At 46.8% G+C, this 27,984-nt stretch overlaps 3 protein-coding genes across 3 annotated transcripts; all 3 read right to left on the reverse strand.

The window, feature by feature from the left end:
• Positions 1-435: 435 nt before the first annotated feature.
• LOC138099188 (keratin, type I cytoskeletal 15-like) lies at positions 436-5,227 on the reverse strand. Its single transcript, XM_068996280.1, has 9 exons — positions 4,607-5,227; positions 4,436-4,518; positions 3,680-3,836; positions 3,266-3,427; positions 2,865-2,990; positions 2,443-2,669; positions 1,854-2,155; positions 1,304-1,405; positions 436-461 (listed from the first exon to the last, which is right to left on the reverse strand). The coding sequence occupies exons 1-9, from the start codon at positions 5,225-5,227 to the stop codon at positions 436-438; spliced, it is 1,806 nt and encodes a 601-aa protein (XP_068852381.1).
• A 7,451-nt stretch (positions 5,228-12,678) lies between these two features.
• Positions 12,679-17,608, reverse strand: LOC138099175 (keratin, type I cytoskeletal 13-like). The gene is made up of 8 exons (XM_068996260.1): positions 17,120-17,608; positions 16,042-16,124; positions 15,370-15,526; positions 14,803-14,964; positions 14,236-14,361; positions 13,834-14,060; positions 13,247-13,365; positions 12,679-12,704 (listed from the first exon to the last, which is right to left on the reverse strand). Exons 1-8 carry the CDS (start codon positions 17,606-17,608, stop codon positions 12,679-12,681), a joined length of 1,389 nt encoding a protein of 462 aa, XP_068852361.1.
• Positions 17,609-22,378: 4,770 nt separating this feature from the next.
• On the reverse strand, positions 22,379-27,199 carry LOC138099162 (keratin, type I cytoskeletal 19-like). The gene is made up of 8 exons (XM_068996248.1): positions 26,627-27,199; positions 25,593-25,675; positions 25,080-25,236; positions 24,694-24,855; positions 24,140-24,265; positions 23,810-24,036; positions 23,350-23,495; positions 22,379-22,580 (listed from the first exon to the last, which is right to left on the reverse strand). The coding sequence occupies exons 1-8, from the start codon at positions 27,197-27,199 to the stop codon at positions 22,555-22,557; spliced, it is 1,500 nt and encodes a 499-aa protein (XP_068852349.1). The 3' UTR covers positions 22,379-22,554.
• Positions 27,200-27,984: the final 785 nt, after the last annotated feature.

Here is a 27,984-nt window from a genome sequence, read left to right on the forward strand (position 1 = left end):
TGAGTCTTAAATGGTGAATATGTCACTGAAAACTGTGGGTTTTATGGGTAATCTGACACGTCATTGTGTATTCCACAGGGAGGGCTTGATATTTGTAACTGATTCAAACAAAAATCTCTGTTAAAGGGATTTAACAGATGTTAAAAGATTTCTGGTTGCATCAGAGAAGCAAAGATTTATTATTTATTCCACAGGAACACCAATCACGGTAGAGATTAACTCAGGTAACAGTGATTTGGAAGAGAAACAGATGGAAGAAGCAGACAGGACATCCAGAGAGCTCTGACGAGCTCCTGGAGTGAGCAGTGTTGAGTAAGTTGGCCAAGTGTTTGCTCCTGCTCATGGCAGGGTGTGTTCAGCCGTGCTCAGTAGAGTCTTGCTTGGTCCAAAGGCCTCACTGGGAGGCGGTGCAGTGGAAGATGCTGGTCTTGCTGATCACTCCTCAACCTTTCTAAAACTCCCTGTTGAAAGATGGAGGAAAGCAAGAATTTCTTTGAAGAATTCAGCATTTTAAACCTTATGTTACTCCGTAAGTATCGCCTGTGCAGTTCTCAGTGCACCAGGGCTGTTCCCAGCCTTGTGGAAAGGTCCAGACAGTGTTGGACCTGAGTTTGTACAGTGTGTGTGCAGATTTAGCAATTAACTACATGGGTCTGCTTCTGTTCTCAGCCATGGGAGTGCAAATCACTTTAAATTTAGAGTGGCTGCAGCAGTACAAACCAAATACAGATGAACTTGGAATCTGCATTTATGTGTGTACAGATATTTACAGCAGATTTTTATAAGTTAAAGATAGATGGCACATAATACATTTTAATCTTCCCTACCAAGCATTAATATATGTTGGAATGTTGCAGGGCAGAGGGGATGTTTGATCAGAGGAGTAAATTTTTACAGAGGAGTTTACAAAGCCTGTGGAGGAGGCTTTTAAAAACTAGAGCTCATCAACACCAAATTTTACCAAATAATTTTCTGTGAAACAAAATCCTCCTGGATTCACTGCCTTGTTTTCAGCATCAGGAGTGTCTGTGCAGTGTTTCTGCTGTCTGCACTGATGGCTTCAGGTCCTTTGGGCGAGAGCCAGCTCTCATGTCATGACTGTCAGTCTGCAACGGAAACTGTGTTTGGGACAGAGCCTGAGTGAACCTGGTCATTATAAGGAATAAATGGAAACCTCAAAGCTGGACCATTTTCCATCTTTTCATAAAAAATCAAAAGTGGAATTGAACCTTTCTGAAAATTACATCTTCCTGCTCCATTTTGTGGCTTTTGTCTGAGGTGCCGCCAGGACCTGGAGCCTTACCCTTTCTCATGTGTTTTATGGCTTCAGACACTTCCTCCATGGTTGCCCCCCTCTCCAGTGTTTTGTTTCCTTCCAGGCAGAGCTTCATGTTTTCAGCACCTCCTGGAACCACAGCCAGGAAATCAGATGGATCAGACCTTTTGGTCACTCTCCATCTTTTGCTGCTTCAGTATTTTGCAGCCAATGCCCCTTATATTTTAAATATCTGGAGTGTTCCAACTATTCTGCTTTAACCAACCCCTGCTTGATGCCAGTCACATTTCTAACCTCTGACTTCCCTAGTTCCCTGCATACTTTGGATTTGTCACTGTTTTCTCTTTTCCCCCTCCATTTCCTCTTTTCACCCATCTTCTGACACAACCCTTCATGCCATCCTTCATGCTGCTCATGTTGATTTGTCACTGTCTAAGAACAAATGTCAGAGTAGCCTTAAAACAAGATTGGGAAAAAAAATAGCAAAAATATTTCCTGGAAGGAAGTTACTATATCCTTTCCTGCTATTCAGAGAGAATCGTGAATGGCAGGATGTAGTTTTAAATTCCATTTTTACCTAGGCTTTCACAAGAGTCGCCAGGCTGGGACTGGGAAGATGAAGAGCGGGAGAGGCAGGATTTACCCCCTCCTCCTCCACCACTGCCACCTCCTCCACCTGAAGTTTTACCACAGGTTCCTCCTGTTCTTCCTCCACTCCCTCCTCCTCCACTTTCAGAAGAGGAAGATCTTCCATAGGATCCTCCAGTTTTTCCTCCACTGCTTCCTCCACCTGAGGACCAACAGCTTCCTCCTCCACTACTTCCTCCATGACCTCCTCCTCCTCCTGAAGATCCACTGCCAGCTCCTCCCTGTGAAGTGCTGTAAGGAGAAAGGGGTGTGTCATTTCTTTCTTACCTTTCATTTTTCCAAATAATGGCACTTCTGGATGGTACTTAGGGGAAGAAATGGCAAACTACAATTCTAAATAATTTTGTAAAAGTACAGCTTTTTGTGCTGCTAGCTAAGATTTAGATTCCATGTTAATTCTTGTGTTGGTAGTAAATATGTTGATGATTAATCACTTGCACCAGTCCCTAAGACAAATTTTGCTGCTATCCTCTTTCCCTGATTGCATCGATGGAAAGTTAATTAAATGATGTCTGTACCTAATGCCCTGCTGCCCCTCCTCCAGCAGCACCCGGTACTGCTGGATCTCCTGCTCCAGGCGAGTCTTGATGCCCAGGAGCATCTTGTACTCCTCGTTCTGGCTCTCCATCTCACAGCGGATGCTGGCCAGCTCCTCCTCCAAGGGCCCGATCATGCCCTGGATCTGCTGCAGCTGCATGTTGTAGCGACGTTCCGTGTCTTCCAGGTTGGATTGCAGAGAGTCTACCTGCAAAGGGAAAACAAAATGCAATGTTTATGGGAATGTGGCAGGATTAGATCATTCTTGTGCCCAACATGAGAAAAATCCCACGTGCTGTTGGATGCGCCAAGGATCCTCACTGACTGTCACAGCTGACCTCCTGGCACCGCAGCAGCTCCTGAGTTCTTTGCAAATCAGGCATCAGGAGCAGTTGTTACCTACCAGACTGATCTGCGACTGCAGCTCAATTTCCAGGCTCTGAAATTCACGTCTGAGCACAGAGATCTGTTGGTTGCTTGCCTCCATTTCCTGGCTACTTGAGTGGACTTGTTGACTCACTTCCTCCATCTGAAAAATTAATGTACAGAATTGGAGTTTCTGAGTTTTACTTACAGTGCCAACATGGCAGTTTATCATGGAACCATCTGGAACACAACAATTTGCAGAAGGGCCCCTGGTAGAATGGGGCTGTTAAAGTTGCTTGTGTGGCTCTGCCAGAACAATTCAAGCCCATTTGTGATTTACTTCATTTTGACCAAAAGGACTGCCATTATTTCATAAAAGCAATGGATGTCGTGTCATTCCTCTACAGGATGTTCTTACCAAGAGCTGTCACCATTTACCTTGCTTTCGTACCACTTTTCAACCTCTGCACGGTTTTTCTGAATAATAGCTTCGTATTCTTGCCTCATCTCATTCAGTTTTTTCAGCAGATCCTCTCCTGGGGCAGCGTTCATCTTCACATTCACATCCCCATTGGACTGGGATTGCAGCAGTTTCATTTCCTGTAGAGAAAATCCAGGCCCAAGGACAATGAACACAAATGGAGTCTTTCAACGACATATATACATCTATATCTCTATTCGGGGGGATTGTGTTGCAATTTTTTGGCCTTGACTTTCCAGTCATTGCTTGTTGAGGGGTCTGAGCTCAGGGGCACCCTGGCACAGCCTGGGCCTGCCCCTTGGTTGGTGTTTCGAGCACAGGATGTCGCCTTCCCACATCTCCAGTGTGCGTTTCAAGGAGCTGGCTCTTACCTCCTCGTGGTTCTTCTTGAGGTCGATGATCTCCTCCTTCAGAGACTCAAACTGCATTTCCAGGTCAGACTTGGTCAAGGTCAGGTTATCCAGCAAGGGCCGCAGGCTGTTGAGGTCACTCTCCACGTTCTGCCGGAGCCCACTCTCCATCTCATACCTGCGCCAGGGACAGTGCAGAGAGGTCAGCCCTGCTCCTGGCACCTCAGTCCTCCTCCTCCTAACATTAGTTATGGAAAAGTTCACCTATTCTAGTATCAGTGTCTTCTTTTGTGTCTCTACTTCAGAGCATCTCTCAACAATCAGGAAATCATCAGCCAGTACTTAACATTTAATAATTTATATTACTTAATATTATAAAGTTATTATTCTTTATAATAAATAAATGTAAAATTTAATATTAATATCAATTTTTAATATTAAAATATGTTATGTGCTCGTTCATCTCTTTCTACTGCAACTTTGTACAGGTTCCCTCTATCTGGTTAACCTGATTTTAGTGACAGAAAATCCCAATTTTTATATTCTTAAAAATAAAACTTTTTAAAGCTCTGGCTCTGTAGCCATAAGCAGCATTTCTGTCAAAGATCACTCTAGAAATTAAAAATTTTGAAGCTTCACAAATTATTTCAGTTGTGCTGCCATAGAAGCAGGAGTCCCTGTGGATTGATATTTGTTTATGGAATGAATCTATGAAACTAAGTTCAGGAAAGCAGGAGGAAGGAAGTCAGTGCCTGGAAAAGAGCAATATATATTTACTTTATTCTAAAGTCTTCTGCAGTCATCTTCGTATTATCTAGGTCCAAAAGTACCTTGTGGGTTTCCACAGCCGCAATCACAATCTAAAAGAGAAACAACATGTTAGGAAAACATTCCCTGACCCTCTCAGTCTGTCAATGCTTAAACTTCTTCTGGCAAAGAACATCCTACCTGTTTTTGAAGTTCTTCAATTTTTTCGTAATAGTGGCTGTAATCCTTTGGGCCAATAGGGCCTTGCTTCTGGTACCATTCCCTGATTAACTGTTCAAGCTGAGCATTTTCCTTTTCCAAGTTCCTGACTGTCTCCATGTAGGAAGCCAGGCGTTCATTAAGGCTCTGCATGGTCAGCTTCTCGTCGTTGGAGAGAATTCCTACATTCCCTCCATAAAAGCCACCACTGCCAAAGCTGCCACTGCTGAAACCAGCACCACCTCCACCAAAGCCCCCTCCAAACCTTCCCCCAAAGCCGCTCCCACCTGACCTGAAGCCCGTTCCCATGCTGCTGTGGCCCATTCCCCCTCCATAGCATCCACCACCCAGTCCTCCTCCACAGCTGCTGCTGCTCATTCCTCCTCCGTAGCTACTGCGCCTGCCATAACCACCACTTCCCCCACTACAGCTGCTCCGGGAGCTTCCTCCACCACAACTGCTGCCAGAAAACCTGCCACCACCACTCGTCCTGGAAGTAACTGTCCTTGAGGAGGCCGAGGAATGCGAGCTGCTCCCTCCACCCCCTCCACCACTGCTCCCTCGCAGGCAGCTTTTCAGGGGCTGCTTGGAGCTACATCTCATAGTGGCAGCAGGAAATAACTCAGCTGAAAACTCAAAGCTGGTCTTACAGTTGTTCTGGAATCATAGCTCCAAGTTCCAGCCAGCCTCCTCAGCATTTATACCTTAGACAGTGGGTGTCGCCGTGGAAGGGAGTACCTGCTTTCCATGGGCAGTTGCAAGCTCTAATTTGCCAAAGAGAGATGTTGGCAGTGTCAGGAAGCTTAACCCTTCCTCTAAGTGTTTGTGACCATTTGTTTATTAACACAAAACATGTAATTTCTGTTGGGTGGCTCTAAATTAGGGAGATCTCTGTTGAGATCTGGTGCGCTGGCTTACAGTCATCCGAAACAAACTCATCCCACTCACCTCATCCTGGTCACATCCCTCTCAGCACAACAACACACTGCCACAATACAGAACAGCAATGGATGTTCCTGTCTCTCTTCTAATGCTCAGATATTTGTCAGGAATTCTGGCTAATTTTTTTATAGCTGACTGATATTTTCATACATTTATGGTTATCCTATGCTGTATGCTCCTTATTTTTAGTCCTTTATTGCTTTATGCCTTTAGAAAGCCTATTGCAGGATGCATGTTGTAGGTACACAGAGCCACTCTGACTTCTTTATAATATCTCATAAAAACTCAGTGAACAATGGGAAATATCACGTGTCGGCAATTATTTCAATCACACCTCTGTAATTGTGTTTTATAAATAACAAATTAATTATGAAAAATGGTATTACAACAACTACAGAACTGCTCTGTGTCAGGCTGAGGGAAGGAAGTGTGGCAGGTTGTTGCAGGTACAGGATGGTTGAAAGACCTGGGAAAGCTTTGTGGCTTGGGGCTGGTCTCTCCTGACGTGCCTAGGAGTGTCATTAGTCCTGTTGCTGATGGGAATTCAGAATTTTATCAAGATGTTTTCTCTATGCAGCACAAATACAATACTTGGAGGAGAAAGGTAAAGTTCCTGGTTTGGGTTAAGTCAATAAGCTACATCAAAATAGCATTTTTTCTTCAGATTTGTTTTCCATTCACAGACACAGCATGACCAAAAGTAGGAAATATTTGTATCTTCCATTTTCTTCTTTCAGGATCTTTTAAGATTAAGGTCTTTGCTCAATGCAGTGGATAGTTCAGCTGCACATCTGCCCTGTGAGCCCTCACAGCACCCTGAGCCTCAGACTGTGACATTTCTCCCCTGGGTACCTCTCACCCCTTTCCTGCTGCCCAGGCCCATGATCCTTAGCAAATCCCAGTCTGTTACCTGTCACACCTTGTAGAGTTGGAACTTGTTGTGTGATACCCAATTTCCTGTATTGATTTGGGATATTATTGTTTTCTCACTCAGCCTTTGTGATGGTGGTTGTTGCTAATTAAGTTTTGTTTGTTACAGCAGCTGTTTATGGAAACAGCTTTTGGTACAGGCCCCTCCCAGCACACCCTGGCCCACGCAGAGGACGTCTCACATTCCACCTGCTGCTCCACTTCATCTCTGAAACATCTGAGGGAGCAAGGCCTTCCTGCATTGTAGGAATTTAAATGGTTCACTACAACTCTTGGTGGAGTCTGGGGGATAATTTTCTCCAGTGAGAAATCCTTTTCTCCCTAAATGAATGAAATTCTCTTCTATACTTTCAGCTACTTTGGCTCAAGAAGCAGCTGGGTTATGTCCCATTTAACTGTTGCTTTCAGCTGCTGACGCCCCTGATACAGGGACATGGAAACAAAAGTATCTTGTTCTGAATGATTGTGCAGAAGGGTTTTGTTGGTTTGGTTGGTTTTTTTTTTTTTTTTTTTTTTTTTTTTTTTTCTCCTGGAAAGATGTTTATTGCGTCTTTTGTATCAGTCATTCCTTTTAGGAAGACCAACCTTCCTGTCTTCCCTTAACAAAAGAACATTCTTTGATGGTTTGAATATCAGTGAGGATGCTTGTGTGCAACTTCATAGCTTCATTTTTAATACATGAAAAAGAGATTTAATGCCATTTTTTCCCTAGAATTTGAGCAGGCAACATACTTCAAGAATGAAACTTAGCTCCTTAAAACTGAAGAAGCCTGACAGATTCATTGTGTCTGGAAATCCTGGCCAGGATCAGAGATAGAAGTTATGGAACAAATGGTTCCTGAAAGGAATGTTTTATTTCAGAGCTGCTGTAAGATGGAAGCTTTTATGAAGTTTATGAGGTGGTAATTTTGTCTGCAGTTATGTCTCATAGTATTGTCCAGGCCCTTGCAACACACTGAACTTCCTGGGTGATCTTAGATGATGTTTCCAGCAAAATCCAGAGATGCTGCTGAAGTGCAGCTGGAGGGCTGGGAAACTTTCATATAAAAGTGATTGCAATAAACTCTGCAGGAACTGGAAGGATCTGCAGGGGTACCTGTGAAATGGGACAGCGAAACGTCACAGAATCTGGGGCTGGTGCTGCTCACTGCAGCAGAGCCAAAAACTGGGCAGAGCCAGACTGGGGGAGGGAGAAGGACGAGGAGGAGGAGGAGGAGAAAGATGTCTTGGAGGCAGGTGGCACCACAGTTGTTTGCAATGAGGCCTCTCCCTTTTCCTGTGATGAAACTGTTAGAGCTCCTGCCCAAAGAGGAGGGTGGACTATTTAAGCCTGAACAGTTCACCCGGTGCTGGCAGGAATTGTCCCAGGATGGGCAGGAATTCACTCAGCATTTCAATGGCAGGGTTCCTGTGTGCTCTGCACAACCCAGATGTGTGCTGGCTGAAGCAGAGGCTGCGGGAGAATGAAGCCCTTTTCCTTTGGGAGTGTGGCAGCAGAAAGGGGCTGGGGCATAGCTCAGGCTGGGGGTGTGGGTGAGCACGCACCGGCTCCTCTCAGCCCCCAGCACCACTTTTCCCAGCTCCACATCCACACCCTCCCCACTGATGTGTCTGGAGAAACCACCAAGGCTGCTGAGCACATTTGTGGGGTCACAACTGGACTATTGTCCACATTTTTGGTGCTTCACTGGGATTCTTTTCCATCCTTCCTACTTCTGGTCAGGTCTTGTCAGGAAAACTCAATTCTTGTACATTGCTACACAGGGAAAAACTATGAAATATCTACCTGGGGAATATGACTCATTCTCGTAATTATATGTTATAAACTAACTCCCATTATATGATCATCAGGCAGTTTTATTAACACCAGATAACCCCATAGGATTTCTCCATAGTAGAAAAGAAAGGCAGGCCATGCAGTGTGACTGTGTTGGAAGGTGAACATCATTCTTGTTTGTACTCTGCTCCTTCTTCCAGTGAGATTCAGCTGCCTGACACTTAGCATGAAACTGTTCTCTTCTCCATTAAAATTTAAATGATGAGGATTTTTTTCTTATCCAATAAAAAGCTAGATGATTGAAAACTGAAAATCTGATTTAGATCAGTTGTAACATATTGGAGCTCAACCATATTTATTGTTTTAATCGTGGATTTACTGAGAGTTCTAAGCAAAAAGTCATTCCTACCCAACAATTTCTAATTGTTCACTCTGTAGTGAGGGCACAATGTGTTTGGAATCTTTTTTTTCTCCCCACTAACACAGCTGTGGGTGCTTGGCAGCAGTTCCAGACAGAAATATTTGAGGTTGAAATGTTGTCAGTTCCAACAGTTTCCAGTGAAAAGTGTGATTTTCTATACATGTATTTTTGTAATTAGAAATAATTCTGTCAAAAGATGGTGCCTCATTCAAACCACGACATCCAGGCATGGGGCTCCTCACCAGTGTGCTTGGGTTCGTTCCCACAACCCAGAACATACAGTATGGTTTTAGATCTCACTGATATTCTGTGAAAATCACCTGCAAGTGGTGGCTTTGGCAGTGCTGCGTGAAGGGCTTGACTTGAGGATCTCAGAGGGATTTTCCTAAATGATTCTATGACTCCCTTATGCCAAAAACTATTTAGGCTTTTTTTAAGTGAAGGGTTTTAAAATATCTGTTTTGAAGTGAGAGAGTAAGTCCCCGCCTCTCCTGCGCTGTTCTGCAAGACAGGGTGTAATCTTGGCGTCCACCCACACCCCAAGGTGTGTGGTCACAGGGAATATCCCTGCAGTCTGTCCCTGTTGTGTCAAATGGTCCTAACGCAGCATGTTCACCCACTGGTCAGTTAGAGCTGGACTCGGCATGGGCAGGTGACCTGCTGCCCTCCAGGGAAGGGCAGTCAAGAGTGTCCAATCCAGCAAACATCCTTCCTTCAGGAAAAAGCATAATTCCTGCCTGCATTCTACCTGATCTGTTACTCATTCGCTATTGCAGAGCCGAGTAGTGATGAAACATTAAAGAGCACCTTCAAAAGCTCCACCACCCAACAGAGCGATGGTGGTTGTGATAGGAGCAGTAATTAGGTGAGTCAGAGCCGTAAGAGACTTTCAGAGCACAAACCCTTTGGTTTGGAACTGCTTCATTGTGGCTCTAAACAGCTCCTGGCCCAGCTGACTCTCTGGGGTCTCAACTGCTGCTCCATCGGCAGGACCCTCATTAGGAAAGGGTCATTACAGCACATTTACAGCCCCTGAGGCCACCCTGGGTTTCACTGTGCCCCCACCTAGCAACACAATGCAAAACATTACAGTGCCGTTTGGAAAACAAACAGGTATTAGCAGATTGGTGAGCGAGTTTCAGCCTGGCGTCCATCCCACGCACCCCCACACCGGAGAACATCTGGGGTCTGTGGGAGGCAGGGGGACACCTGCACCATCCCTGAACAGTCGCGCACAGAACCGGGTCATGTCAGCCTCACTACGAGTGTGACCATTAAATACCGGTGGAGCTGGAGCAGGATGCCGGGGCTGGTAGCGCGTTCCGTGTTTTGCGGCACTGGGGTGTCCCCAGTACATCCCGCAGACACCACTTCGCCCGGCTGCCTCTGCTGGGAGGGGATGAGCCAAACCCCCAGCTCCGGCTTTGCCGCTCGCCTCTGCCGCGGGCTCCCTTCGGCAGCTCGGTGGGAGCCGAGTGCCCTCTAGAGAGCAGCCCAGGGCCGGGGATCATTCAGCTCCTGCATCTCCAAATATCCCGTGTGGCGGAACGCAGAATGGTTCGGGATCCCTCGGCTCGGTGGGCACAGGGCTCGGGGGCACAGAGGGAGGCTGCCCACCCCACTGCAGGGCAAGGGCTGGGCAAGGGCTGGACCCGGCTGAAATTGCTGCAGACTGGATCAATGCATTTTTATATCATCTTATTTTAATCACATATTATTGTACTTCTGTTGGATAGGCTAACAGCAACTACTTCCACTTAGCCAGTCAGGATTAGCGCGTCCACAAACTTAGTGTCTCTGAGCTTCTTAGGAAAATGTGAATCCCGCTTTAAGCAGAATCTCAGACTTCGGTCTCAGGTAACGCGGTGTTTGCACATCTGGGGCAGAGCAGGGACCGGACAGGCCGGGGCCAGGACGGGGGCTCGGGACCAGGACACTGACAGGTCAGTGTTTCCTTTGGCTCTGCCAGCTGGGAACAGCTGACACCTTATGGGGAGAGCTGGGAAGTGCCAGGATTTCCCAGGCTCTTTCTCCATTTCCTTGTTCTTCAGCACAAGAAGCATTTGCATGTCAGTCAGGATTACTAATTATTCCAGCTTTATTCCAGCTAATTATTCCAAATTTTAATGTGACTTTAAATACAGAAATACAGTGCTAATGGCAAACCTCTGCTTCAGACTCGGTTCAAACTGGACAGGTTTTGGATTGGCCAGTTTTGCCCTGTATTCTCAGGCATGTTCAATGTCTCTGTCCTCTGGAAAAAACAAAATAAAATGAAACAAAACAAACCCAGGATAGTATTTTAAATTTCTCTTTCCTCTGGGAAAAACAACCAAACCAAACCCAGTGTAAGTATTTTCACAGGTGCTTCAGGTAGCTATTTCAGTCTGTGGTACAAGAGGGGCAGTGCCGATGGAGCAGAAGGTGAAAACTCAGGTGCCAAATTCCCAGGATTTTAGTTTCGATGAGCATCTGCCTCTCGCTCCCGGAGGATCTGATTCACGCTGTTCTGCTGGGAGGAGCGAGCAGCAGCTCCGGGGCTTTGTTCAAGGGTTTGAGCAGCTGCAGGGAGAAATTCGAGTCTGGGAAGATCAGGAGGTGACCCTGGCCTGTCCCCACGATGGTGCGGTGTTGCCGGCAGGGACCCCCGGTTCGTCCCCGCTGTCGAGATCAGCATCTCTGGTCCGTCCCCGCCGCCTCCCGGCCGCCAGGGATCACTATTGTCCCTTCTCCGCTTCCTCTCAGCCAAAACTCCGCCCTCCCTTTGCCCCGTCCCGGCTCCCGGCTTATTGCGGCGCAGAAACCGGCCAGAGTAGAGGCAGAAATGCTCTTTTGCACGCGTGTGGCACAGTCAGGAGCGGGGCTTGGGGAAGTGAATTTGCTTTTATGTTTCAAATATTTTTTCATTTCTCGGCAAAGGTGTCCAAAAGATTTCACACGTGTTTAGGTGTGAGAATTCTTTGTGTCGTGTCACATAAGGTACAAAAACGGCTTCCAGGCCATCTGCTCTTCCCATCCTGTGGGTGTCTCTGCACAGCTGTGGATGTCCAACCACGCCTTGGCTATCTGAAGAGCAGAGGAGGTTGCTGAGAACATTTGCCATCTCAGCACCTGCTGCTCTGCTGACAGACACCCAGGAGAAGGGGCACTGTGCCCCCAGGATCCCCCTCCCCAGGCAGTGGTTTGACACAGAGGAGGTGGGATTCGTTCTGCCGAGGGGCAGCACCATTCGGACATGCTCACACTGCACAAGTCCGGGAGACAGGCGGAGCCAGGAGACACCTGCTGAGATGTGTGTGACAGACATCATGCTCCCCAGCACCACCACATCTCCCAGTTTAACACCTGACACATCTGGAGAGCAGCTGGAGATGTGCACCAGAGGTGGCTGCTAAGGTGGTACCTGTGTGTGGATACACACCTGCCTGAGCCTTGGCACAGCAATTTCTGTCACTGTTCTTTCACTGATGAGCTCCAGCTCTGCTGGCCTGTCTGACTCCTCCTGTGTCACACAGGAATGGGCAACACCTGCCTCAGGCTGTGACAACAGGGAGGAGCTGGACAAGACCTGCCAGGTCAGCGAGGCCATTCTCTGGCTCCCACTGGCAAAGCAGCTTTGTTCCCAGTGCAGGATGATCCTGACCAGTTTAGGTGCCCCTTGTTCATGGATCATCACCTGGTGTTCAAAAGGAACTCAGTTTCAGACACAGGTCCTTGATTGCATCAGGCAGAAGCAAAGTTTTATTAGAGACATTTTTCACCAGCAGGTACATAAGTGACCTGACTAACTCAGGTAACTTCTAGAGGTTACAGCATTGCAGAACAGAAGAGCAGAACAGAGGAAGTGGCTCCTGACACACCCTTTAGCTACGTGGCCAAGCTTTGCTGAGTTACTTCTACTTTCTCTGCACAGAGGGTGCAGTGAACACGGAGTGTTCCTGGGTTGTCTGTGGGTTTCCCTGTCACCTTCCAGTCTGTTTCTCCTTAATCACAAATTCTCCTGCAGGTCACTGGAGAGAAAACACAGCAGCATTATTTGATTGAAACACAAGTAAAATCCTTCAAATAACAGAAATCGGATCTATGTGGTGCCCTTGATTCTGGAATGCACTGCTAAGCTGATGCAGTTGGCAGCAACTCAGGAAACCCCACAAGTTCCCTAAATGATTTGCTTTAATGGGAATTTTCACTTGTAAAGTTATAGATTTACTCTTTTCACTCTTTCCAGATTCTTTTGCTAAGCTTTGGCTGTCATCTTCTTTACTTCTTCTTCCAGATCTTCCCTTTATGCCTTATTCCCCTGGCCTTTTCTTCTGCATTTTACCTCTCCTCCTTGTCTCCTGTTTGCTTCCTGCATGTTCATGTTCCATGTTCAGTCCAAGCTCTTTAAACCCATTTCTCAGTGACACCACCACTGTAACAGATCCCCCCTGTAGCACAGTGACTCTGAGAGGAGGCCAGTGACATGTGCTAGGAATGTGCTGTCTCCTGGCCTTAGTGCACAAGGAAATGAACAAAGCCAGTTTTCCTTTTGTGAAAACACAGCTCTTACCTTGTATGTCTCCGGTCTTGCAGGGCGGGACCTGGGGCTGGCAGTGGGCAGCTGAAGTTGTTGTGTAGGTGTGGCTCGTCCTAATGACCCCTCCGCCAGTTCCGATTCCTCCTCCGTGACTAGTGGGATAAATTTGGTGAGAGAAATAGGGACTTTTAGAACTTCATATATCCCTGCTGACTAACTACATGACAAAGTCTCAAACTATAGCCTTTATGGGGGTTACAGTATTTTACATTATATTTTCTTTCACTTTCAGAGTGGCTTTGCATTTGTCCTCCCCCTTGGCAAGGACAGTTCTCACCCATCTCACTGTAAAAAAGGGACTGTCACCAATGCTGACATAATGCCAGGAGTGACAGTATTGTCACCAGCAGATTTGGTGTTCTGCTTTGCAGATCCCAAGGACTGACATTTAGTTCTGATTGGAATGTTCATCATGAGGAAGTTGTTCATGAGGCAACTTTTTCATCTCAAAGAAAGCCTTAAGAAGGAGTAAAGATCAGGTTGGATACCCAGTCTGTAATACACATCCTTGATATTTTCATTTATTCTCTAGAATAAAGTACCTCTAGAGAGGTACTTACATGAGGTCCTGCTGTCCGCCTTCCAACAAGCACCGGTAGGTCTGGATCTCCTGCTCCAGGCGGCACTTGACGTCCAGTAAGGTCTTGTACTCTTGGTTCTGGCACTCAATTTCTGCTCTTATTTCAGCCAACTGCTGCTCCACGCACGTGATTTGGTTCTGTAGCTCACCGAGAAGGGTGTTGTACTGGCACTCTGTTTCAGCCAGAGATGATTCCAAGTTATTTCTCTGATAAGATAAGGAAAAAAACAACAATCATTTAAGTGTCACCCTGGAGTTTGTTATTTCAAATCCAAAAATGAACGAGCCATTCACCACCTTCGTGCTGGTTGGCAGGTCTGGCTGTTCATGCTAAGAAACACAGCAGTAACCAGTCGGAGCTGTGAGTCAGCTCATCACCCACCTGGCTGAGCTGGGCTTGGAGATCGATTTCCAGGGTTTGCAGTTGGCGTCTCAGTTCAGTCACCTGGTTGTTGCATGTCTCCACTTCCTGACCGCTTGTAATAACTTCCCGATTCACCTCCTCAATCTGAAATCACCAATCCGGCATAAAGAGCTTCAGGGGATATCTGGGTACACTGGACTTGCTTTTACAGGAGCAGAACATGGTGAGCATTCAGCAAAAGGAAACAGGGAGCAGGGCAGGTTCCCTATGCACACGGTGTTCCCCACCAGCTCCACTGCTTGTACATTTTAATGGGCTATTAAATCTCTTTAATCCAAATGGGGGATATCTCTGTTCCAACAACACACCACAAGGCCTTGTGGCAAATGCTGCTGTTCCAGATGGGACATAACAAACTGGTCAGACAGGCCTGTGGCTCCTGTGGAACACAGGCTATAATGAGTGCTGCTCTCGGGCTTCGCTGAGAAGCAAGAACTGCTTATTGTCTCCATGTCTGGTCTCTGAAAGGCTCCTGAGCCCGGGGCGATGTGTCAGTCTGGTTTGCAGCATAAGTGTGTCGCTTACCTTGCACTCGTACCAATCCTCGACTTCCTTGCGGTTGCGCGCTATCAGTGTTTCATACTGGCATCTCAAATCCTCCAAGATTTGCCTGAGATCAGGTCCAGGGCAGGCATTGACCTCCACACTCACATCTCCAGTTGACTGTTTCCTCAGGCAATTCATCTCCTGGAAATAAATGCCAGATCAGATCATACTTTTGGAAGGCAGCACAGAAGAGCAAAACTCAGTGGCCAAGAACTGCCCTCCCTGCAAGATTTTCCTCCCTGCTGTGGCTGTGAAAGGCACTGGAGGATGGTGCAAGTGTTTTCCCAGCAAATCTGTTGGCTAATTTCTTTCTTCATCCACTGGAGTCAGCAGCACCTTTCTACCCTCTGGCACTCCCAGTGTCAGCACAGCCCCGGGAGCAGCACTGCCCCTGCCAGAGCTCCCTTTCCTTCTGAGACAGAGGGGTCTGAGCCCAGAAAGTTTGGTGGGAAAGCTGTGGCCTGAAAGTGGATAATCTTTTAAATTCCACAGTGGCAAAGTTTTTTGCCAGGGCCCTGGTGCTCATAGGGTTAGGGCAGGACCTACCTCCTCGTGGTTCTTCTTCAGGCAGCAGAGCTCCTCCCGCAGCGACTCCAGCTGTGCCTCCAGGTCAGACCTGCACAGCGTCAGCTGGTCCAGCACCTGGCGCAGCCCGTTGATGTCGGCCTCCACGCTCTGGCGCAGGGCCAGCTCCGTCTCGTACCTGGGTTGTGTCAGAAAGCCCAGATTCAGGATGGGGATGTCCCACATGGGCTCTGTGCCACAGGATCTCCTTTCCCAGCTCCATGCTTTGCCCTGCATTTTGCTGTCCAAGCTGAATGCAGCATGCCTTGGATTTCTGCACCACTTCCTGTCTGTTATGTGAAAGCTTTTCTTCCTCATGTTTTTTCTCTGCTCCTGCTCACCATATATTTGGTATAACTTACTCAGCTGCATTTCTGCTTTGTTGATCCCATCGGCATTGGTCTGGGGTGAAAATGGGCCACTCCCTGAGGTGCCCGTCCCCAGCCTCACCACAAATGCTGTTGTTAAATGTTTTACCCAAGAACACTAATTAAGGGAGGGCTGGTGACCAGGAGCAAAATGCCTTTCATCATCCCGTCCTACCGCAGTGGTGTGGGGAGACGTGTCTGGAGTCTCTATAATTAGTGCTCTGAGCCTCCCAGGGAGGTGGAACAGAGCAGGGGGGAGGCAGCAGATTCATAGAGGGGCACTCACTTCACACGGAAGTCGTCGGCAGCCATCCTGCTGTTATCAATGTCCAGGATGATCTTGTTGTTATCAATGGTTGCGCAGACAATCTGGAAAACAGCAAACCATGAGAGATGTCTCCTCTCTCCTGTTCTACTCTACAGGTCTTTCTGCATTGCAGTTAGGTAGCAACTCTTCACAATTCCCTTTTTCTGTTACCTTCTTACTTAAGTAACTTTGTCCCTTCAGCAGAGAAGTTGAAGGTGGTGGCTTTGCCTCCTTTACTCACAGAAGAAAAGAGATAAACCACGTAGAGCTGGGAATTAAAGAGTTGTGAGATGGGACTTCCCAGTTTCAAGATCTGAAGGCAAGTTCTAAAGATGCTTCAAAAAATGAACCTAAAGAACCTTCCTTAAGATACTAAATCTCAACTGACATTCAAGCTGGCATGTTCTGGGCTTCAGACTTAAGGACCTTCAGGGAAGATGGTGGGAAGGTGTCTTTAAGCCTTAGGATCAGCCATAACTTTCATTGTGGACTTACTAATATCAGGCTGTTTGTGCCACTGTGACAATCAGTTTCTCAGCTTTTCTCACCTAGATTTTATAATGTTTCATTTGATAAAGCATTCAATGAATATGTTTTTGATCATTCCACAGCTCACTTTGCTTTTCCTGTGGGGCTGACACCACTACGTTTCCTCAGAGTACATTGCTAATGTTACATTTACAGTTGTATAATCAAATACAATGTACCAAAGCATCCTTTCTCTTTTTCAGAGTGTTCTCCCACCCATATCACCCCGCAGCACCCATCCTTCATGTGCCCCACACTCAGCAACATCATAGGGGAATTTGCCAAAATTTCTGTTTGCAAAGACATTCAGAAGCACCAAAGTTCCCTCCAACAACTGCAGTAGGTTCTAAACACAAATTCAGCAGTATGCTTTCAAAAGGGGAGGAACTACCCAGAAATTCAGCAGTATGCTTTCAAAAGCAGAGGAACTACCCAGAAATTCAGCAGTATGCTTTCAAAAGGGGAGGAACAACCCAGAAATTCGGCAGTAAGATTTCAAAAGGGGAGGAATAACCCAAGGGGAGATTACCTGGTTCTGAAGATCTTCAATCTCTTTGTAGTAGCAGCTGTAGTCACGGGGCTCACAGGAGAGGCCCTGTGTTGCATACCACTCTCTGATCCTGCACTCCAACTCAGCATTCTCCTTCTCCAAGCACTTCACTTTGTCCAGGTAGGAAGCCAGGCGGTCATTGAGGTTTTGCATGGTGACCTTCTCATCGCAGGATGAAAGCAAGCAGTCGCCACCAAGACCACCAACAACCGCACCACCTCCAAGGCCAAACCCAAGGCCATTGCCATAGCAGTTGCCACCTCCATAGCTCCCACCAGCCAAGCTACCAACACTCAGTCCCCCTCCATAATTCACTCCACCGCAGTAGCTCCTTCCAGAAAAACCTCTGCCACTGCCTATGCCATAGGAAGAAATCCGTGCTCCACCACCACCACCAATGATACAGCTGCCACCACTGCTCCTGCCTTTGCTAGATACAGTAATAGTCTCCTTAATGTTGCAACTCATGGCGACAGCAGTTGGAAACGCAAGCAGAAGCCCAAAGCAAGATGCACAGCTTGATACGAAATCAGACTGCGAGCTGTCCGTGGCCGCCGATCCCTATTTATACCTTCCACAGTGGGTGTCACCACTGCTTCTTCTTCCCATAAGGCTGGCTACTCCAACCATTGGTGCCAAGAATAATTTCTCAAAGGGAAGTTTCCTTTCAAGAAGCCTGGTAGACAAGGAAGATACTTTACATGTCTCTTGCTAATTTCAAAAATACATTAGCAATAATGTTTTATGAATCATCAGCTTTTTGTTTATGATGCAAACTTACAGCATTAAGCCAGGAAAAACACTGTCCTAAATTACATAGCAGGAAGAAATCATTAAAGGTTATTGCATCAAAGAGCTCTTTATCTCTCATTAATTTATTTTCATTTTATTTTGAGTTGAATAAGCAGTTTTCATGCAAGGTGCTGAGGTTGGAATATGTAAGATGAAAAAGAAAGAAGAAATACTAAGTTTGCTTTTCGAATGGTGTATGAAGAATGATGTAAGAACTCTGGAAAGATCAGAGACACAGAGATTAACCTTTAAATCTCTCCGCTGGCAAAATGACAAATCTGAAACACTCTGCTGCAAGACAAGTGAGACCAAGGAAGGATCTCTTAATGCAGACGGATGAAAGGTTCTTCATACATGATTGTGGCTCTCCAGTAATTCACAAAGGATTTGTTTCATTATGTGGAGAGTGCAAGGGAAGGTAAAAATGCTTTAAATATTTCCTGTTGTTCAGTGAAAGATAATTTCTGTACTTCTCCTCATTATGGATTGTAATTGTTGCTGGGAAAGGGTGGTTTTGAAACAGTGGATGGGAGTGGAAACATCCTATGGACAATTTCTCTGTCAATACGTGTTGCATTTTAAACAGACCTTTGGGATAGCTGTCCTGGGACATATAAAGGCAAAATTGCTGATAGAGCTGCAGAGCAGTCACTGCCCTGGGCAGTTCTACCTGGGCTGGAGAAGCTGGATTTGGTACAAACAAGAGGCTCTCTGTCAGTAATGTTTCCAAATATTAACTAAGCAAGGAAAAGAAAAAGTAAGAATCCTTTCACACTTTTGCCATCAAAATTCAGGCTGAGCTTCTTTTCATGTGATATTTTGCTGACACTCCAGAGCACTGGCCTTCTCCCTAGGGAGCCCCTTTTCCAGTGGCCATGGAGCAAGGGAAAGGCATTCCATGGCTTTCTGAACCCAACTGTTCCTTGTAAGAAATTCTCCAAATCTCCTTCACCAGGAAAAGTGAGTTCAAACTCTTGCTGAAATCCTCACTCAGTGTCAGGATTGTGGGTTGGAATAGCTATTGTTAGGGCAGGTATATGATCCCATTTACTTAAGGACTGAATTATCCCAGTATTCGTGAATTTACTCATCATTTTATTGCTCTTACTCTTACTTCTGTTACAAAGATGTCTCCCCTTTTCTTTGCCTCCTTGGATGTTCCTTATCCATGCCATGAAAGGCAGAAGCATTCCAGTGATATCTCCAGCAGGCTGGAGACAGGTGTGGAGAGGCTTCCCAACGTGATTTACTCCAAGACAAAGCACTCACTGCCGGCAGAGCTGCAGCTGGACCCCGACACGGTGCCTGTGTGTCAGCCTGCCCTGCCTGACACACCGGGCCTCCCTTTGGCCCAAAACACACAGAAACAAAGCTCAGAATAGGTAAAAGCTCTAATAAAGTTATTGTGTATAGGAAGGAATTGCTGGATTTCATTCCTAGGACAGGAGAACATAATTGGGAGTCAGGGTGTGGTGGCAGGAGCGAACCGAAACTGCTGTAAGCTGCGTCGCTGGAAGCTTCGCCTGGTCTGCAGATGATTCCTCAGGAGTTTCCCAACAGCTGTCTGCAGCAAGCATCTCTCCTGAGTGAGCACACATTCCTTCCCCAGCTCTGCAGTTATCACACGGGCACATCAGTGTAGTGCAGGCAGAAACACGGGATGACTTGTACTCTGTGGGAGTGGACGGTGCCTGCACCCCAGGGACGCTCCTGCTCCTCCGAGACACCTCGGTCCCCTCTGCCCCTCACACCTCTGTGTGCCTGCAGCAGCCACCTGTGCCCAGGAGCCTCGCTCTGCACACACTTCCCTCTGTCTTGGTATTTTTCCTGTTTATCTCCAGGAAATGAGGGCACTAGTTAAACTGAGAAAAAAATTAAGTAATTGTTCTGAGACCTTAAAAAATTAAATTAAGCTTTCCCTCATGTTTTCATTCAGTTACTTGAACTCATAAGCTTCCTGGGTCTGTCTCATCAGCACAAAGAAGTAAGGAAATCTTATGGAAATGTAGTTTCCAAGATTTGCAGCTCCATAATTTGCAGCTCTTTAATAAATGAAGTGTTTCCAGGATGTTTTCTGCTGGGGAGCTGTTAATCACAACCTGCCTCTCCTGAACTGCCTTCCAGACTCATCCTAACTTGTAGGTCCACAAACAACATCACAGCATCCCAAGAGCTGAGGCTGTTCCTCCCAGGGCTTTCCAGAGGCATATTCATAATTTCTGGATCATTAGAGTCTTTCTGGCCATGTCATTAGGTCTCTTTCACCTCTCAGGAATTCAGGACAGCTCCTTTGTGAAAGTGCATGCTTTAGACCTGCTGGATGTGGTGAGAAGGGTGGGAAGGTCTTTGATATGATCCCAGAGAATCTGGAGGAGCAGCTAGATGTCAGTAGCAGTTCGCAAGAGGAGGAACCAGCCCACAGCTGGTGGGAATCTGCTGGGGCTGCCAGGAGAGACTGGGAAGCTTTTACATACCATAGGTAGCCAAGAGGTTCCAGAAGACTGGAAACTGGAAGAGTCTCCATGCAGTGTTTTTATATTTTTAGAAACAAGAGGTGAGGACTCATAGATTGGGAAGGATTGAGGCCAAAAAGGGCAGCAGTGGGTTATCTCACTGTCTGTCTTTGCACTGAACAGGGCAGGAGGAGACACTGGGAATGGAAAGGGAAAGATCTGCTTTTCAACTTCTCAGCGAGAGCTCTGAGAGCAACTGGAATATCCATTGGAGTCCAACGCAAGGAAATTTGCCATTAGAGCCAAAATATGTATCTCTTTTGATCTCTTGTGAAGCACTGGCCATACATGTCTACTGAAAGAATTGTGCATCAAGTCTGGGACTTCCTGTAGGGCTAGAACTGAACTTTTTTTTAATAACCCTTAATTTAGTCTTGGTTTAAAAACTTCTACCTTTGGCCACTCTTCTGAGTCATGGCAGGTGTTCCAGTGCTGCATTATCTTGTCTTGCCCATGGATAGTATTAAACTTAGTGTCTGGTAGATGAAATAAAGAAATATCACTGAGACATCTCTCTGTGGCCTCTCACAACAGAAGGGCACCTTTCACCTGCTCTCAAAGATATTAGTGGTTGAGCTTCTTCAGGCACTTGCTACCATGTTAAGTCTATTTCTGTATCATCAGAGAAATTGGTGTCTCTATAAAAGAACTGGCAATCAAAAAGTGTGCTACACCATACTGTATGTACAGTCCTGAAGTGGTTTTGTCTTTGTACCTGTTCTCTTCCTGCCCTGAGTCTGGCTGTTCCATAACCTCCAGCCTTTGATGGAAAATAACCAGGAGTTTTGCTTTACTGGGTCATCCCACAAGTGAATGTGACTCTGTAACAGCCACACCACAATTAAAACCACCACTGCTTGGCATTCTGGACCAACAGGTTAATCCTCAAAACACCATCATAATACTTTGAACTGCCAGTTCTCTAAAACCAGAGAGACTCTGCCAGCTCACTGTGGCCCACGGCTGCTCTGGCAGGTCAGCACCAGGACAAAACCAGCTCAGCACCAGCTACATGGCTGCTGATCGAGGCCAAGTGTGATCGAGTGACCTGCCTTGCTTGTGACAACTGGGTGGCTCTGGGTGTTCAATAGCCCTCCATTCTATTCTCTGTTAAGCTGCACTTTTTCAGCTCCCACCCTGCCTTCTGCAGCTCCCCAGACAAGGTGTGTTTAACGCAAAGATGATCTTTCAACCACTCCTGATTTTCAGGTCGAAACTCTTGGCAATCCGAGGATGACCAGTAAATGACTCAGTCACTATGTGAAAAGAGAGGAGATAAAACTTTTGCCTCCAGTCCTTTTCCCAATGTGAAGATTCCTATAAAATGAAAGGGATAGGTTGGACTATAAGCCATGTCAGCAGAAACTGAATCAGTTGTGGGAACCAAGATTTCATCCTCAACAGTCCCCAGGCTGGGAGATGGAGCATGAGAGGGCTCAGCCCAGATGTGTCAGCACTAGACTGGGACCAAGGCAAACTGTCTCCAGATGTTCCATCACTGACTTTGGAAACTCTTCTATAACTGTGTTTTAGCCCAAAGCTGTGTGAGAAGGACACAGGCCTCTGCCTGACCTGCAGGTCCATGGGGTCAGGGCAGGTGTCACACAGGAATGGGCAACACCTGCCTCAGGCTGTGACAACAGGGAGGAGCTGGACAAGACCTGCCAGGTCAGCGAGGCCATTCTCTGGCTCCCACTGGCAAAGCAGCTTTGATCCCAGTGCAGGATGATCCTGACCAGTTTAGGTGCCCCTTGTTCATGGATCAGCACCTGGTGTTCAAAGTTTCAGACACAGGTTCTTGATTGCATCAGGCAGAAGCAAGGTTTTATTAGAGACAATTTTCACCAGCAGGTACATAAGTGATCATAGCCCTGGCTGACTACAGCAACAGTCGTCGTGCTGGGCCACACAGACTGGAATAGCAAATAGCAAAGTAAAGCAGAATGTGGCCCAATGCTCTGCTCATCCCTCTGACACATTGCTTAGCATGGCTGAGCAACACAGACGAGCACGCTCCGTGCTCTCTGCAGACACATGCAGTAAATATTCTCTCTCTTCATCCATAGCTCTGCTTCAGGCTTCTCTTGTTGGATATTCTTGTTTCTCTGCTTAATCACAAATCCTTCGGCAAGGCACTGGAGAGATCAAAGGAAACATTACTGTGTTTATAGCAAAAATAGATTCTTTCCCACACTGTCATTCCCTACACGTGATCGTTTCACAAGCCAATTCAATTAGAATTTCAGATAAATACTGCCCCTTCCTGGGAAGATCTGATGGCTCCTGCCAGCCAGGCAGATGGATCTGTCACTGGCTGCAGCATGGGCTGCATCAAAATGCCAAAAGGTGGAAGCTTCAGACCCTGCTTCAGCAGTGATCTAGATGAGGGAATGGCATTGGAGTCCATGCCAGATCAATGCCCCTGCTCACGTCATTCTCCTGGACCAACTGTCACTATATTTCCTTCTTTCCTTTTTGGTTTGGCTGGAAGTTTTCCCTTGAATTATGACTAGTAGTTATCTGCCAGTATTCCCATGATTCCCACTTTTTTTTTGCCCACCTGATTTCTGAGTACTTTTTCTTTCTCTTGCTCTTTCCTTTGTCCCACATCTCACGTCAGTCCTTTTTCCATGTTCTCCATGGCTTGCCTGCCTGCTGGCTCTGTCCCTCTCCTTTCTATCCCTCTTCCCTTTGGCAATTCTCAGCTTCCCAGCAGAGTCCCAGCTCCCAAAACCTCTCCTCTCAGCCACTCCTCTGTCACTCCTGTCCTGTATTTCCCAGGGGCCCCACAATAAAACTTTCAAGTAGCACCTATAAGCTACGTGGGAAAGATTTTTCTTCCAGCCCATCAGTGTTGCATTAGAGCAGAGAGTGTGGAAATGTTTAGAGTGGGACCCTTCTTACCTTGGATCTCCGCAGCTGCACAGGATGGGATCTGGGCAGACGAAGTGTAAGTGTGGCTTGTCCTAATGATGCCTCCTCCTCCTATTCCACTGCTTCTTGCAACTCCTCCTCCTAGACCTGAAGACTGACCAATTCCTCCTTGCTGACTGAGGAGACAGGAAAATAACATTTTAGTAAGGGAAATGACATATAAACTAGAGCTACAGATTTTCAGTGTCCCTCTTGCTCTCAGTCTGTTTCCCTTTTGGGCAGAAAACTGGCAGAATGTTGCAGTGACTGTTCTCCTTGTGGCAGCAATTGGCACAGGGGAGGAAGCAAGTCACCACCATGACACCAGGCAGCCCAAATAAGTCAGTAAGGGAGAAGGAGCTGGGCAGGTCCTTCACTTTGCTCTTATGTTGCAATAACCAGGACACAGGTATTTTATTATATTTTTTTGGTGTGTCTCAAGCCCACTTACATAAGATCCTGCTGGCCACCCTCCAGCAGGCAGCGGTATGTGTGGATCTCCTGCTCCAGGCGGCACTTGACGTCCAGCAGGATCTTGTACTCTTGGTTCTGGCACTCCATCTCTGCCCGCAGGTCAGCCAGCTGCTGCTCCACACAGGTGATCTGGCTCTGCAGCTCAGCAAGGTGGTTGTTGTAGCGACACTCTGTCTCTGCCAGCGAGGACTCCAGGTTGTCCCTCTGAGGAGTGACATAGGACATAAGACAAATATAGGCAGGAGAAACACTGCATTTAGCTATGACTTCTGTGAGATGGCTGAGGTTTGCAGCAGCTCACACTAACCTGGCTGAGCTGAGCTTGGAGATCGATTTCCAGGGCTTGCAATTGGCGTCTCAGTTCAGTCACCTGGTTGTTGCACGTCTCCACCTCCTGACCACTTGTAATAACCTCCCGATTCACCTCCTCAATCTGAAATCACCAATCCAGCATAAAGAGCTTCAGAGAGTGTGCAATGTAAGTTGGATCAAGTATTAAGGAAAGAGCAGAGAAGTTAGAAAGAGCAAAGACATAAAATGAGAAGGGTTTGGGTGGAAACTCTCCTCCTAATGGTAGTGTAAACCTGGCAGGTCATTCCTCTTTCTCTTCTAATAATGCTGCTTCCAGTTCTTCTCACCACTTACTGCTTTGTAGAGAATTCCTGCCTCAAGTCCCACCAACATGCAGAGCTTCCCTCAGCCCATGACAAGGATGCAGGGTGGTAGTGTCCCTCCCTTGTGTCACTTGGTCAGTGTGAACCAATGTTAAACGTTGTGTGGTTTTTACATGCAACAAATCCCTGTGGGACCATTGCCTGGGTGTTAGCCAGGGAAAAGTCGGAGCTATGGGAATTTACTCACCTTGCACTCGTACCAATCCTCAACTTCTTTGCGGTTGCGTTCAATCAGCGTCTCATACTGGCACCTCATCTCCTCCAGGATCTTCCTGAGGTCTGGGCCAGGGCAGGCATTGACCTCCACGCTCACATCTCCAGTCGATTGCTTCCTCAGACAGCACATTTCCTGGAAACACCATCCAGATCAGATCAGACTTAAAATGAAGGAAAAAATAGAGGGAGCCAAGTTCCCTCACAGGGAGCAGGGACCTGCAGAACCCCTCTCTGATGGACCTTCACAACTCCTGGGTCACATGATGGTATCCATCAACCACGGCCCTCTGCAGCAGCACCCCGGGGTGACGGATCCCACAGGAGCGAATGCTTTGTACAGGAGAGGGCAGGACCTACCTCCTCGTGGTTCTTCTTCAGGCAGCAGAGCTCCTCCCGCAGCGACTCCAGCTGTGCCTCCAGGTCAGACCTGCACAGCGTCAGCTGGTCCAGCACCTGGCGCAGCCCGTTGATGTCGGCCTCCACGCTCTGGCGCAGGGCCAGCTCCGTCTCGTACCTGTGAGGGAGGAAACAAGAAAGAAAGAGCAGTCAGTGTCTGACACCACCAGTGTTTCTGAGCTTTGACAGGAAAACCCAAAACTTTCCCCTCTGAAAGACAGCACATGCTGGAACAGCAGCCCGGCTGAGCCCTCACTGCTCCCAGTCTGAAGATCCCTTCTGCTTCTTTTAATCTCTACTCAAAACCAGCTTGGCATCCCAAACTTCCCCTCCTGGAACTGCCCCTAATTAGGGCAGCTCTAGAGGCAATGGATGAGAGAGTTCTGCAAAGCCTCCAGCCTGTCCTGGATCACAGGAGAGCAGCTGAGAGCCCTGAGGGCAGTGACAGAGGAGGGGACAGCCCCGGGTACTCACTTCACTCGGAAGTCATCGGCTGTCATCCTGCTGTTATCGATGTTCAGAATGATCTTGTTGTTGTCTATGGTTGCACAGACAATCTGGAAAAAGAACATTTGTTCCTGGTCTCTGCTCCATGTCCTTGGGCTCAAGGCACCCATTGCCTGCTGCAACCAGACCTTCTTCCTCCCTCTCTTTTTTAAAATCCTGGGTATCAGGGATGGGGAGCTGAGGGGTGCAGCACTCACAGGGATGTTCAGGGAAGTGCAGTGAAGACATTAAAATTATAAAATTCGTGGTTCAGGTGCAGAGTCCAGGAGATGTAATTACTGTCCAGCACCTGCCACAATCCACCTCAGCCTCTTAAATCTAAATCTTATGAGATTTAAAGTTTTATTTGAAGAATTAATGACAAGCCTATCTCCTTCTGTTCCTTTCCTGGATTCTTTATTCTTTGTGCATCGATGCCCTAAATTTTTGCCAAACACTTTGCAAAAGTTTTTAATTTTAAATTGCCCATTCAAAATGTGTTACGGCAATGTTCTCTTTTTTCTTAGTTTTAATTAGATGCCCTATATTTCCCAATTCTACCTGAAAGAGTAAACTATTAAGAAAAAGGAAATAAAGTTTAACTGGAATTCTGCAAGAAATAAAGTTTAACTGGAATTCTGCAAGACTGATGACAATCATATAAATTCAGGCAAATTAATGTGATCCATTATTTATTTATCTTTTAGTTCTTTTCTTGCCATATATCTGTTTGACCACATCGGCACAAACTGAATGCAAAAAAGACCACTGAGCCCATCCAGATACATTCCATAAAGTAACATTTTCCCCTTCAATATTTCTGATGAATAAAAGCAACAGAAACAGCCCAAACCCTCCAGTTTTACCTCTGAGCTCTGAGCTTTCCACAGGCAGATGCTGTAATGGCTGTTTGCAAAAAGCATTTTACAACAATGATTTGTTACTCCCAATAATGGACCCAGTTATGAACTGGCACCAGAGAGAACCTTGCAAGGGAGAAAGCAGCTGAGAAGGGATGTTACCTGGTTCTGAAGATCTTCTATTTCTTTGTAATAGCAGCTGTAGTCCCGTGGCTCACAAAAAGGGCCCTGCTTGGCATACCACTCCCTGATCCTGCACTCCAGGTCAGCATTCTCTTGTTCCAGGCACCTCACCTTGTCCAGGTAAGAAGCCAGGCGGTCATTCAGGTTTTGCATGGTGACCTTCTCGTCACCAGAAAGAAGAATGCCATCACCAGCAAAACCACCTCCACCAAGACCCATACCCATGCCACCTCCCATGCCACCGCCAAAGCGAGCACTGCCACCACTGAATCCCATGCCTGGACATCCTCCGAGGACAGCGGCTCCTAAGCCACCTCCAAAGTTTCCACCGACCAAACTGCCAGTGCTCAGTCCTCCTCCGTAATTCACACCACCACAGTAGCTTCTCCCAGAAAACCCTCGGCTACCGCCTATCCCGCAGGTTGTGTATCTTCCAGAGGACACCGAGGAGATCCGCGCTCCGCCACCACCACCACCACCACCAATCACACAGCTGCCACCGCTGGTCCTGCCCCTGAGAGAGCCAGTTGTCTGCTTAATACTACAGCTCATGGCGAGGCCCAGCTGCAGCGCCAACCCACAGCCCAAAGCAAGATGCAGAGCGTGATACTGAGTCCGACTGCAGGCTGGCGGCTGCCGCAGCTCTCCATTTATACCTTCCAAAGGGGGTGTCACCTGTGGGGTGTTTCTTCTTCCCACGGGGCTGGCTAGTCTGGCTGTTTATGCCAAGATTAAATAGCCCATAGGCAGTTTCCCTCTAGAAATCCCAGTTCACAAGGAAGATACTTTACATGTCAGCAGCTTATTCCAAAAAGTAAAATAGTGTTTTATGAGTCATCAGCTTTTTGTATGATGCAAACTTTGCAACAAGTCAAGAAAAAAAGTTGCCCTAGATTATGTACAAAGAAGAAACATTGGTATTTATAACATCAAAGTGCCTTTTATCTTTTATTAATTTGTATTTATTTTATTCTTAGTCCAATAACCATTTTTATATCACATGCTGTGGTAGAGCTTGTGAAACAAAAAATGGAAAATGAATAGAATTTCTCACTTCTGAAAAGTGTGAACGGTTGTGACTGTAGTGAACAGACCAGGGACACTGTGGTGTGGATGTTGGTCACCTGGCACAGCTCTAATACCTGCTTTACTGTGGGATTTCCAAAATCACTGAGGTAAATCCCCCATCGATTTAGTTACCTATTTATGGCTTAAATTTCTTTAGTCATGCAAACACAAGAAGTCAAGTTGCACACACTGCAAAGCTCAGTGTCCCCAGTGGATGTGTGACACAGGGATTGATGTCACCTGCAGTGTATGAAGTACCTTGCTGAAGT

This window comes from Aphelocoma coerulescens, chromosome 27 (assembly GCF_041296385.1).
Source record: "Aphelocoma coerulescens isolate FSJ_1873_10779 chromosome 27, UR_Acoe_1.0, whole genome shotgun sequence".
Classification (NCBI taxonomy): Eukaryota; Metazoa; Chordata; class Aves; order Passeriformes; family Corvidae; genus Aphelocoma; species Aphelocoma coerulescens.

What these genes read in the sequence shown, in the direction of transcription:
- LOC138099188 (XM_068996280.1), bottom strand. Translation starts at nt 5,227, where the DNA reads ATGAGATGTAGCTCCAAGCAGCCCCTGAAAAGCTGCCTGCGAGGGAGC. An exon ending in TTGAAGAACTTCAAAAACAG is followed by an intron (nt 4,519 to 4,606) that starts GTAGGATGTTCT and finishes TTTCTCTTTTAG; the next exon opens with ATTGTGATTGCGGCTGTGGA. An exon ending in GAGGGGCAGCAGGGCATTAG is followed by an intron (nt 2,156 to 2,442) that starts GTACAGACATCA and finishes TTCTCCTTACAG; the next exon opens with CACTTCACAGGGAGGAGCTG.
- LOC138099175 (XM_068996260.1), bottom strand. Translation starts at nt 17,608, where the DNA reads ATGAGTTGCAACATTAAGGAGACTATTACTGTATCTAGCAAAGGCAGG. An exon ending in TTGAAGATCTTCAGAACCAG is followed by an intron (nt 16,125 to 17,119) that starts GTAATCTCCCCT and finishes GCTGTTTTCCAG; the next exon opens with ATTGTCTGCGCAACCATTGA. An exon ending in CAAGACCGGAGACATACAAG is followed by an intron (nt 12,705 to 13,246) that starts GTAAGAGCTGTG and finishes TTTTCTCTCCAG; the next exon opens with TGACCTGCAGGAGAATTTGT.
- LOC138099162 (XM_068996248.1), bottom strand. Translation starts at nt 27,199, where the DNA reads ATGAGCTGTAGTATTAAGCAGACAACTGGCTCTCTCAGGGGCAGGACC. An exon ending in AGGATTGGTACGAGTGCAAG is followed by an intron (nt 24,266 to 24,693) that starts GTGAGTAAATTC and finishes TGGTGATTTCAG; the next exon opens with ATTGAGGAGGTGAATCGGGA. An exon ending in TGCAGCTGCGGAGATCCAAG is followed by an intron (nt 22,581 to 23,349) that starts GTAAGAAGGGTC and finishes TGATCTCTCCAG; the next exon opens with TGCCTTGCCGAAGGATTTGT.